The sequence below is a fragment of the Lepidochelys kempii genome, chromosome 7 (genome assembly GCF_965140265.1).
Source record: "Lepidochelys kempii isolate rLepKem1 chromosome 7, rLepKem1.hap2, whole genome shotgun sequence".
In the NCBI taxonomy this organism is placed as follows: domain Eukaryota; kingdom Metazoa; phylum Chordata; order Testudines; family Cheloniidae; genus Lepidochelys; species Lepidochelys kempii.
In genome coordinates, this window is record NC_133262.1 from 104,624,282 (window position 1) to 104,636,835 (window position 12,554).

The 12,554-nt window shown below is 43.0% G+C and overlaps 1 protein-coding gene across 6 annotated transcripts in view; it reads right to left on the reverse strand.

Moving 5' to 3' along the window:
* Positions 1-12,554, reverse strand: part of ZRANB1 (zinc finger RANBP2-type containing 1) — an 83,400-nt gene that overhangs the window by 14,293 nt on the left and 56,553 nt on the right. For all 6 annotated transcript variants that reach the window (XM_073354110.1, XM_073354109.1, XM_073354108.1 and 3 more), the window contains 2 exons: positions 10,715-10,835; positions 9,481-9,610 (listed from right to left, as the gene is read on the reverse strand). In XM_073354110.1, coding sequence (XP_073210211.1) covers positions 9,481-9,610; positions 10,715-10,835 — 251 coding nt within the window. The remainder of the gene's footprint in view (positions 1-9,480; positions 9,611-10,714; positions 10,836-12,554) is intronic.

Below are 12,554 nucleotides of genomic sequence, written 5' to 3' on the forward strand. Positions count from 1 at the left end.
GGCAAATGACTTCAGTAAACCAAATATTGAGATTAAAAACATATGAAGTCCCAAACCAAGAAGCATTAATGGGAAACTAATTTATTAGATTTTGAGTGCTTCCACATCAAAAGACACTAATTACAATTTAATTTCCAATTTTCAGAAGAAACTAAATAGCATTAAAATTATAAGACAAAACAACAAAAGCAAGGACATTCAGTTGTCTCTGAATGTCCCCCATAGCAAAAACAGGAGATCTCAGATATGTAACATTATGAATTGACCCTCATCTTCCACCACAGATACAATGAAAAATATTAAAAGGCTGTTCTCATCTCCCATAGAATCATTTAGGTCCCCTCCAGCCCCACCCCTCCGCCTGCAGAGTTTGGCAGTTAACTTTTAGCTCAAATTTACAATTTCAAGGAGGCCTGCTCTCACATCAGGGAAGACAGGGTCAGTGAGGGGACTAAGATAGAGGAGGAAAGCACCAACTGCACACCAGCAGCTGCCACCCATAGACTTCCATAGCTGTCACACAGGAAGCTGTGCTCCATTGAAAAGCACCTCCAAATCCACTGGCTTGCTCCGCCAAATACCGCGGCATAAGGAGAGGTGAACGTGGGGACCGACAACCACGTCGCCGCTCTGCAGATCTCCTGGATCAGGACCTGAGTCAGGAATGCCACCGAGGACAATGTGCCGTTAATGCAAGGGCAGGTATCTTTGCTAAATCATAATATGACAGGACGTGATCCACGATGAAATTCTTTGAGAAGACAGGAGGCCCTTCATCCTCTCTGCTACTGCGACAAACAGCTGGTTCGACTTACGAAACTGCTTCATATGTTCGATATAAAAGGCCAATGTTTGCTGAACGTCCAAGGAGTGTAGCCTTTGCTTCCAAATGTTAGCGTGTGGCTTAGGGTAAAAGACTAGGAGAAAAAATGTCCTGATGGGCATGAAACAGACAACCTTCAGGAGAAAGGCTGGGTGAGGCCTAAGTTGCACCTTGTTCTTATAAAAAATGGTGTAAAGAGGGTCAGAAGTTAAGGCCTTAAGCTCAGACAGTCTCCTAGCTGATGTTATTGCGACCAGGAATGCCACCTTCCATGACAGATAGAGTAATGAGCAAGTGGCTAGGGGTACGAAGCAGGGGCATTAGTCTTGGTAATGGTTGTGGTTCACTACAAACCTGAGAAAGCATCTGTGGGCTGGAACTATCGATATGTGGAAATACGCGTTCTTGAGGTCGAGGGTGGCATACCAGTCTCCAAGATCCAGAGACTGGATGAAGGCAGTCAAAGAGACCACGCGGAACCTTAACTTCTTCATGAATCTGTTGCGGCCTCGTAGGTCAAGAATGGGTATGAGACTCTCTTTGGCTTTGGGGGATTAGGAAATGTTGGTAGTACAATCCCTTGCTCCTGAGGAACCTCCTCCACTGCTCCCATGGCAAGGAGCATTTGAACCTCCTTCATGAGGAGTTGCTTGTAAGAATGGCCCCTTGAAGAGGGACGGGGAAGGGAGGAGGAGCAGAATTAGAGAGAATATCCCACTTCTACAGTGCAAAGGACCCAGCAGTCTGAGTTCATCAAGGACCGTGCACAGTAGAAGTGGGACAGACTATTCAGAAAACAGGAAGAAGGATCCAGTGAGTGGACTGATGTGTTGCCCCCGGGCGTGCCGTCAGAAGGCTTGCTTAGAGCACAGTCCTAAATAAACTCAGATTGCTGGGTCCTTTGCACTGTAGAAGTGGGATATTCTCTCTAATTCTGCTCCTCCTCCCTTCCCCGTCCTTCTTCAAGGGGCCCTTCTTACAAGCAACTCCTCATACTAAACTGGGAGGAGTGGTAGATACGCTGGAGGGCAGGGATAGGATACAGAGGGACCTAGACAAATTGGAGGATTGGGCCAAAAGAAATCTGATGAGGTTCAACAAGGACAAGTGCAGAGTCCTGCACTTAGGACGGAAGAACCCAATACACAGCTACAGACTAGGGACCGAATGGCTAGGCAGCAGTTCTGCGGAAAAGGACCTAGGGGTGACAGTGGACGACAAGCTGGATATGAGTCAGCAGTGTGCCCTTGTTGCCAAGAAGGCCAATGACATTTTGGGATGTATAAGTAGGAGCATAGCGAGCAGATCGAGGGACGTGATCGTCCCCCTCTATTCGACATTGGTGAGGCCTCATCTGGAGTACTGCGTCCAGTTTTGGGCCCCACACTACAAGAAGGATGTGGATAAATCACAGAGAGTCCAGCGAAGGGCAACAAAAATGATTAGGGGTCTGGAACACATGACTTATGAGGAGAGGCTGAGGGAACTGGGATTGTTTAGTCTGCGGAAGAGAAGAATGAGGGGGGATTTGATAGCTGCTTTCAACTACCTGAGAGGTGGTTCCAGAGAGGATGGTTCTAGACTATTCTCAGTGGTAGAAGAGGACAGGACAAGGAGTAATGGTCTCAAGTTGCAGTCGGGGAGGTTTAGGTTGGATATTAGGAAAAACTTCTTCACTAGGAGGGTGGTGAAACACTAGAATGCGTTACCTAGGGAGGTGGTAGAATCTCCTTCCTTAGAAGTTTTTAAGGTCAGGCTTGACAAAGCCCTGGCTAGGATGATTTAATTGGGGATTGGTCCTGCTTTGAGCAGGGGGTTGGACTAGATGACCTCCTGAGGTCCCTTCCAACTCTGATACTCTATGATTCTATGACTGCCTCGCCCAGCTCTGGCCTTGACTGGGCAACGGATGGGGAGGCTTATGCCTGCTACTCCTGCCCCTCTTCCTGGAGATGTCCTGCCTAGGCTCGGGAGGGTAGAAGCATGGAGGAGGTTGGGGCTTAAAGTGTCTCTGCTGGGTGGCGAGGCTATGCAAGCCCAATGATTTCAATGTTGCTTATGAATCCTTTAGGCTATAGAGCTTGGAGTCTGTCTGCTCCAACAACAACCCCATGCTGTCAAAGGGCAAGTCCTGAATTGTCTGTTGGACCTCTGGTGGAAGTCCGATACCTGGAGCCATGAGCTCCTCCCCATGGCTATGGCAGAGGACATGGTCTGTGCGTCCGAGTCGGCTGTGTCCAGTGAGGCCGGTAAAGAGGTCCATGCCACTGCCTTGTCCTCTTCTACTATGGCAGTAAACTCTGCTCTGGAGTCTGACAGGACCAACTCCTTAAATTTCAACATGGAGTCCCATAAATTGAAATGGGATCTACTGAGGATTGCTTGCTGGTTAGCAATCCGAAGCTGGAGCCCCCCAGTGGAGTACACCTTCTTGCCGAACAGGTCCAGCTTCTCCAAGTCCTTGGATTTTGGAGTTGGGCCCTGCTGCCCATCTCTCTTTCATTCGCTGCCGCTATGACCAGTGAACCCGGCTGTGGATGAATAAGTAAGTATTTGTAGCCCTTAAAGGGGAGGAAATACTTCCTCTCCACCCCCTTAGCTACAGGGGAAATGGAGAGAGGAGTCTGCCACAAGATTTTCGTTGTGACTTGGATCATTTTAATGGGTGGCAATACCACCCCGGATGTTTCTTCAGGGGTTAATACATCCACCATGGGGTCCTCAGACTCTACCACCTCCTCGGCCTGTAGCCCCATGTTATGGGCCACCCTGCGCAAGAGTTTTTGGTGCACACTACCATCAATGGAGTGCAGCCCAGAGGACGAAGACCCTGTCACTGCATCGTCCAGCAAGGATGACAACGAAGCCCTAGGTGGTACCAGGCCCTCATGTCCCTCCAGCTCTCTGGATGCATCCTGCTCGGTGCCATGCTGTTAGGCGCAGAAAGTAGCTATGGTGCCAGTGGTGGAGCCAGGACGTGGACGGGGCTCTGCACCATGGACCGAAGCCATCTCGGTGCCAGGAGGAGGGGGAAAGTCCCAAAGTGGTAAAGAGGCACGGCCTCCTGAAATTATGAACTGGGAGCCCTGGGAGTACATGCCCTAGACCTGATGATATGCCCAAGGGGTCCACAAAGGCCACTGCGTGGGCCCCTGCCACTGCACATGCCACGGCACCATCCCAGCCTCCTGCCTGTAGCGGTGCCACTCAAATCGGTGCCAACTGCGCCTGGAATAGTAGAACTCCACCTCCAAGTCCAGTGACGGGGACCTTGAGCATGGAGACCACACCGGTGCCGAGCAGGGTGGTGCCAGGGAATGGTGCTGCGGAGAAGGCGAGCGGTGCCCCGTCATCGTGGGCTTGCCTCTAGACGGCGCCACACTTTCCAGTGCTGGAGATCTGTCTCGGCTGGCGGACAACTGCGGAGCCGTCAAGGCAATCAAGTCCCTGGCTGCCTCGAATGTGTCTGGGGAGGGGGAGAGAGAGCTCCAGCTCCTCCACCTGGCACTCTGTAAGCAAGAGAATCCAATAATACCGGACTCGATGGACCCCTTTGCAGCCCTGAAGTCAACAGTGCCAGCTCTTGCGAGACCGGCACTGGGTGCCCCTGTGCAGGACACACACAGGTGGCATTGTCAAACCCGGCTGCTCTCACCATGGGCAAGCACTCTCTGTCCTCTTGTGCCACTTATGCAGCACCAGTGAGCGCAAGCAGTGCCGTGTTGCCTCTGTGGGCTTAGGCGACAGGGAGTTTCTGTGCCAAGGGTCTCTATGCCTAGCATCCTTCCTCTAGGAAGTCTCTAATGGAGGCTGGAGCGCTCCACAGAGAGGTGCTCAGTGCCAAGTCCTGTTGGCCCAGAGCCGGCTGGGGATGGAGGGCTGTCTCCATAAGGAGTTGTTTGAGCCTGAAGTCCATTTCCTTCTTTGTTCTTGGGCAGAACCTTTTACAGATCTTGCAGCAATCTGTCTGATGTGCCTCCCCGAGACATTTACGGCAGAAGTCGTGGGGGTCACCCATTGGCATGGGACTGTGGCAGGTCCCACATGGCTTAAACCCTTGGTCCCGAACCCCAACAGGGAAGGGAATTGTGGTTGGAGGGGGTAACCCCCCCACTTTTATCTAACTACTAAGATTAATACTAACTAATGAATTATTTACAGGATAATCAAAAGTCCCATCACTAGGCAAGAGAGAGACGCAGCTCCAATGACTGTCACTGGTGGCAAGAATGAACTGAAGAGGCGGCAGGCTGGCAGAGACCTTTATACACCACCATGAACGTGCAACTCCAGGAGGCTCCACAGCTAACAAGATGGGTACCGCTAGGGGAAAAACCTTCCAAACACACACACACCTACTTGGAATCAACATGAGCAAGCACTCCAAGAAGAATACATGGTTTACAAGAAATATTCAGCTCAAACTAATTTTCTCTTAAATGTTTAAAAACAGTTATCTGTAAACTGATGAACATGTTTTCCCACATACCAAACTCACGTAGTGACTGAGGGACGCTTATCTCAGTTTCAGCATCTCCAAATAGTGGATGAGTTTACTGAGAATAAGAGCACCATTGTTTTTCTTCTTTTTTTTTAAACCAGGAAACCACATAACATTCACATAAATGCTCTTAGAAAGAACTGTGAGCATTAAGATATATAAAAAGGATCTGATTATCAGCTAAATAATGAGTTTGTAAAAGACACTGGTTGATTTTGGACAGTCTCAGAGTAATCAGCAAGATAAGTTACAGAAAACAAAGGATGCAAGACTTTAAGAACTATATCTATGCTGGAAGCCATCAAATCCAGGACTTAAGTCTCAAGAACACATGAGAACTAAACTTCAGAATGCTACCTTATTTTCAAAAATGTCATGGTTATGTCTTGAAGTGTACACACCCTGGTGTGGTATTTACATTCAGTAAATGGTATCCTCAATGACATTTTTAATATTTAACCAAAATACTAAAAGGTCCGTTACACTTTTGGGAATCAATTGGCTGTTATTGGAGTGATAACAGTGCTGTCCTGTGGATAGACCAAGAGAAAGTCAGAAGATTTGGATCCTATTATAGACAACTCTCAAACTGCTGTGATCCTGGACAAGTCACAGCATATCTGCCTCAGTTTCCTGTCTGTAAAAGGTAGATACCAACGTATGCAAGCGGCCTTGAGATCCTCATATGGAAGGCACTACAAGTCTATATTAAAGCATTAGTTTTGGCTGGCACTTCTAGCTCACTCACCTCTTTCCTCCTCTATTCACACTCTCCTCCTCCTCCCCCTAAACCAACTTGGTAAAATTGCAATGAAACTTTACTAGCCAAGGCACAAAATATTTTCAAGGCATAATGGAAACAAATAAACATACTTAACTTACCTGGGACAAGAGATCTTTTTAATGGGTGAGTGAAGTTTTGTAAAGCTGTCCAAAACCAGAGACAACTAGCTCACAGGTTATGTGAAAGTCACTAGAAAGTGGTAAATGCAAAGTGTAATTCTGCAATCTTGGAGTCCCTCAACATTTCAATATTTACTGCCTTCTACGGATTGGGTATTTTTAATTGTAAAACGGAATTTTCTCTGTTCAATCTCTTGTACAACAAAGGGAATTTTTGAAGCTGGACAGTGTGCCCTTGTTGCCAAAAAGGCTAACAGCATTTTGGGCTGTAAAAGTAGGAGCACTGCCAGCAGAGTGAGGAACATGATCATTCCCCTCTATTCGGCATTGGTGAGGCCTCATCTGGAGTACTGTGTTCAGTTTTGGGTCCCACACTATAAGAAGGATGGAAAAATCGGAAAGAGTCTAGTGGAGGGCAACAAAAATTATTACAGGGCTGGAGCACATCATTTATGAGGAGAGGCTGAGGGAACTGGGATTAGTCACTCTGCAGAAGAGAAGAATGGGGGGGTGGGATTTGATAGCTGCTTTCAACTACCTGAAAAGGGGTTCCAAAGAGGATGGATCTAGACTGTTCTCAGTGGTAGCAGATGACAGAACAAGGAGTAATGGTCTCAAGTTGCAGTGGGGGAGGTTTAGGTTGGATATTAGGAACAACTATTTCACTAGGAGGGTGGTGAAGCACTGGAATGGGTTACCTAGGGAGGTGGTGGAATTGCCTTCCTTAGAGGTTTTTAAGGTTAGGCTTGACAAAGCCCTGGCTGGGATGATTTGGTTGGGGATTGGTCCTGCTTTGAGCAGGGGGTTGGTCTAGATGACCGCCTGAGGTCTCTTCCAACCCTGATATTCTATGAAACTATCTGTGTGTTGTTTGTCTTGATGGAAACTGCTAAGCTTAGTAGAGAAGCAGTAACAAAAGACATTATATACATGCACTTCATCTCCATTCACCCTCACTTAAGTGTTCATTTCCAAATCACTGAAATATTTATACGTTAGCATCTAGGCAAAGTTGAACGTAAACCTCTGGACATACACAGATGCGAGTCTAACACTGAACTAGAGACAGTTAAACAAAACAACATATTTACATTCATTCTACAATGGCTGGGCTCTTCTTTACCCAGAAAGCCGTGCAAGAAAGACAGGAAATTGATCGAGGAATACACAATTACAAGTTCAGTTTAAAAAAAAAAAAAGTTTTTTTAAAACTGGTCAGCATCTATTTTATCACCTCATACTACATAAACAAGAGCTCAATCACACATAATGAGAGAGAGTCTGTGGAATTCATTGCTACAGATGGTTAGAAACAGATTGTACGATGACCAGAAATATCTTTTGTAGTTATTCATACAAAAAGATTGGTCATCTAATTTCATGCTTCAGAATGTAAGATATAGGCATGGGGCCAAGGAGGAATCTCCCTCTTTACCTCAAACTCGGTACAGAATACAGTTGGTTAAGTACTTGGCAAAACAATTGGCTACTGCTGAAGGCAAGATGCCAACTTTATGGTTCAATATTTGATCAAGAATGGCAAAAAACCAGAAACACTACCATTTCCTCTTCTATTCCAACCTTATTATTTTTGTATTACCCCCTTTCATCTTCTCTAGCTACCTTAATATGGCATCTTACCTCTAGCCCAGAGGATGACTCCTTTAACTGTTCCTATAAGCTGCTGTGCAAATCACCTGAGAGGGTGCGCTGTGGAGTGACAAGGCATGCCGCTTAGTCCTCAAGGCTACCCAGCAGATACCTTTGTAACTCCTAGCTTTTATAAGCCTGGGGAGTAAAAGTGGGAGTCCAGAGTTCAGTTTAGGTCTCCCACTTCGTTGTGAGACTATTATTTGAATGATGATCCCTCCCACCAATACCTCCAATTTATAAAAGGCTCTGAACAAACTCTCTCAGTGCATGTAAAATACAAATACATCAGTTTAGTTATAAACTGAATTAGCATAACTTCTAACATGGTAAACATGGAGCTAGGGATTCTAATTATTTATTATTTGTATTGCAATAATGCCTAGAAGCCCTAATCATGGATCAGAATCCCATTGTGCTAAATGCTGAACGCAGAATAATATTACAACACACGTACCAAAGATGAAGGTATAGTTGAAACAGGTTGTGTGACTGCTCTTTCCAGTAAACAAACACAAACATCTGTAGACCCGAGAACAGAATATGACAAAAATTTCTAGAGATTTCTGTTGGCCCTTCCATTAAGCCACAGGTTAGAAAACATCTTTAATAGTTTCTTAACGTATTGCAATTTTTAAAAAGGTACTCCTCTCCCTAAAAGGAGCTGGAAAAGCAGAAAAATGCCATGGCAATTGCACCCATTTTAAAAATAAACTTAATCATGACAAGACTATTTGAATTTTACTAAGGACCCCAGTTCAGAACTAGGAATGTTCATTGAAGTTCCTAGCCCTCAGACTTTCTATTAACCCCATACCATTTGGAGTCAAGTTTTCCTGATGATGCACAAAGTATGAAAATGCTAACGAGATGAGCTCTGTACTTGCTTAATCTAAAGGGGAAACCAATCATTTAGAAATAACCTAGCCTATATAATTATGGTTCATAGTATTTCATTATGAAATTAATGTATTCCTTACCATTTATGAATTACTTAATATTTTTTAAATCTTTGTGTTTTGTACTTCAGGCAAGGATCTTCTATAAGTGGTTTTCCATTACCTAAGACTCTGCAGAGTTCCACTAATCCAGCTTTTAGTGAAGCACTGCTATTGTTTCTCACATAACCATATTGTGACTTTACGTATTACAACAGTAATATTGACTAAATAAAACGCAGACTGATTTTCTGTTTGAAATGGGGGTAAGCTGCACCCCTGAAAATCACTTTTTATAATAGTGCAGCACCACCCTCATTATTCTACACATTTCTCCTGGCTTCTAAGAATGTAATAGTGATCCTCAATGAATTGGATGCAATTAACAAGTCTATAAAGAATGTATTAAGTGGCATTTAAAACATTAATCCCAACATGTCTGCTCCCAGCAAGTCTTGTACTTCGATAATCACCCTCCCTATCAAGGAGTTAAAGCACTGGTTGAACACACAGTTTTATAAGAATCAGAGGCTTAAACTAACAGCTACTTTTGTATAAAGTCACTCCAACTCCCTTCCACTAGAATCTTATATCAAGCTGCTTTCAGCCTCCTTTAAAAGCCATTTTTAAAGAAGTACAAATTATAATTAGGCGTCGAGGCTTACCTTGAAAACGGGTATATCCTAAAGTTTCTCCCCGGAAACTCTTATAATACTTTACTCCATAAACTATAATTGGTCTTCTAAGAATATGTGCAAGTACAAAAATGTGGGTCTGCTCCAAACTTGCTCCAGGCTATACCAAAAAAAGACAGACAATACTTGAAACAGAACTTTGATCTAACATTTACTTCTGTTTAACTTGATTGACAAAGCAGCTTCTGTATAAGTTCCATAAAACCAGATTTTCATCCAACTAAAATTTTGTTGAAGTCATGGCTGTCATTTAGATTTCCATAATCAAACATTTGTCTGGAACGTTTCACTTGCAAAAAGTTTACCTACCTGAAGTTAGAATACTCAAGTGATTGACCAACATATTTTGTAACACAGTATTTAAATATTACAGGGAGAATGCACCTATAACTGAGGTTGCACAAGCATTCTTTTTTAATAGGTCATTTTCAGTTGCTTATTATTTTCTCTCTGATTTTCTGGGGTTTTTTTGTTTTTGTTTTTTAAACACAACAGGCTTGTTCTGTGTTCATGTGTGAAGTTTTATGCAAAGTTTCAGCCCAAAAAGCTCATACATTTGAGAAAAGTAAAAACAAATACTCCTTTTTCAATAATGGGGAAAAATGTAAATTTTAGCTGTTCTAACACATCAGTAGATGAGACTATCTCCCTGTCAAATTTCCATCTAGGTTGTAGATATGCCATTTAGAGAGTCTGAAAATATGGTTTATTTTACCAAAGTTATAAAGGTTTAAAAATCCACTTGGCATATGTACACTAGATTACAAAACAATCTCTTAACAGTTTGCCAGTGCTTTAGTGGTTCAAGCTCACAAAAAGTCTGAAGAAATGTTCATTCTCTAAGATTATGTAAGGTGTATGGGGAAGGAGGCAGGGCATTAAACAGAACAGAAACTGGTGCCCCATCTCTTACAAGCTTCAGCCTACCGGATAAGAAAAATAACCTTTCAGCAAAACTGTTGATGCTACCAGTAAACTCAGAAACTATGAAATTCAAATTTCAAATACAATTTCGCAGTTTATTCTTGTGGAGAAGACCTTAACACTTTGCGATTTCTGGTATAAGAAAAATGGTTGATGTTTTCCTTAATAACCAGAAACTCTGGGCTGAAGCAAGAACAATGCAAGTTTATGAAACTACTCTTCAGAAGGACTTTACATCCCTTCCTACAGTAAGATTTAAAAAAAAAAAAAAAAGTCCTACCTGACTAGCAAGAGAGAGTATAAACGCCCAATCTTCCTGCCACTGTTCCTCTCGCAGTGAGAAATGTAAACCGAAGCTTTGGGAGTACCATGACTCCCACTCTTTCCAACGGGTGTAAAACCTAGAACAGTGGGCAGAAAGAAAAGAGGTAAAGCAAGTAAGATAGTAGTTTGATTTTTGAGAATAAGTGAGTCATACAACAACTGATGGTAATATTCTAGAGTTTAAGTGTCAACATTTATGAAAGAATAGAATGTGTTTCCTATTTCCATCTTGCAAAAAAAAAATTTAAAAGAAATCTTGTGAAACTTTAAATCTAAACTCTTTCATGCTGGCAATTTCCACTGGGCAGAAACAGACTGCATCAACAAAGCAGAACTCCAAGTCCCAAGGAGGCAGACCATCTGTTGCTTACCTGTAAATAATTCTCCTAGCAGCCATCGACTAATTCAGAGTTTGCATAGGATTGGTCCTGTTTATCATGAAAAGAAAGCAACTAAGCTAATGTTTTAGTACCATCTACATGACTGCTATATATAAACAAGTTTTCTTAGCACACAGTTAACCAAGCTGTGTATTTTCTCACATGCATAAAATAGCACAACAAAGAGTCCTTTCAACTGGTGAGTGTATAATGTTGTAAGACCACCAACTGACAGTAAGGCAACAAGTAATCCTCTTCTCATAATTCTTTCCACCACCACAGAGGAACTACTGGGATTGCTCAACAGTAAACTTTGACAAAGACTATCCATAAAGTGAAATAGCTATCTTGTACTGTTTTATGAATTAAAGGAAATGATACAAGAGTCAGTCTGCAAATTACCTGGTACAAGGCTGATAATCCCTGCCTAAGAAGCCACTTGAGATCTGACTGAATGGGATTGAATGCCCACAGGAGGCACTTATCGAAACTGATGAAAGGCTTCTAATGGCCAATTTGATACATCTTGCATAGTTTATTTTGAAGCCTTATTGACTTTTTTTTTTTTAAATGTAGTTCCACGGGAACAAACAAGGCATTGAATTTCATGTAATTTTAATGTTCTGTTTAAGGAGCAATTTGTTACTCTTCTCTCATCTGAAGAATGCAGATTTTTTTTCTTTTAGGTGAATTGATTAAGGACACAAGTAAAATAGGTATGTCACAAATTCAAATGGCTTATAGTCACCTCAGGTAGAAATCCAGAACCTTTTATAGAACTACATCATCAAGAAGAAGAAAAAAAAGTGTATGTTAGTAGTTACCCATTTTTTAAATTAAAAATGTTTGAAATAGCCACAGATTTTTTTATCACCAAAAGACAGTTATATGTTAACATCTGTAAGATGCACCATATTCAAAAATATTCAGATATTGCAAAGCAGTGTAATTATATATTGTAAGTTATGTTAACCATAAGCATGAAGTTAGAATGATTTGTAGCTGTCACTAGCAAACTAGAGATGCTCTTCTGTTCAAGAAGCCAGTTTAGGAGGGCACGCAGAAAAACATTGCCAGAAGTTGTCTGAATCTTTCAGTGCTGCCAGTAAAAAAAAACTCCGCTATCCTGCCCCCCAGAGACTAGATTTCAATGCAAAGAGGACAGAGGGTGGGGGTCATGGAATATATGTCTGCATCACATCTTGAAGAACCACAGTTACAGTAATTAACTGTTTCTTCTTCGAGTAGATGCAGCCATGTAATCCACTTACATGACTCACAAGCAGTACCCACCCCAGAAGGCGGGCTCAGAGTCTACCTAAACAAGGATTGCAGGATCACTGTACCAAAACTCCATCCACCCCGGAAGATGTGGAATGCGTTTATAAATGTACGTATGGATGACCACATAGCAAC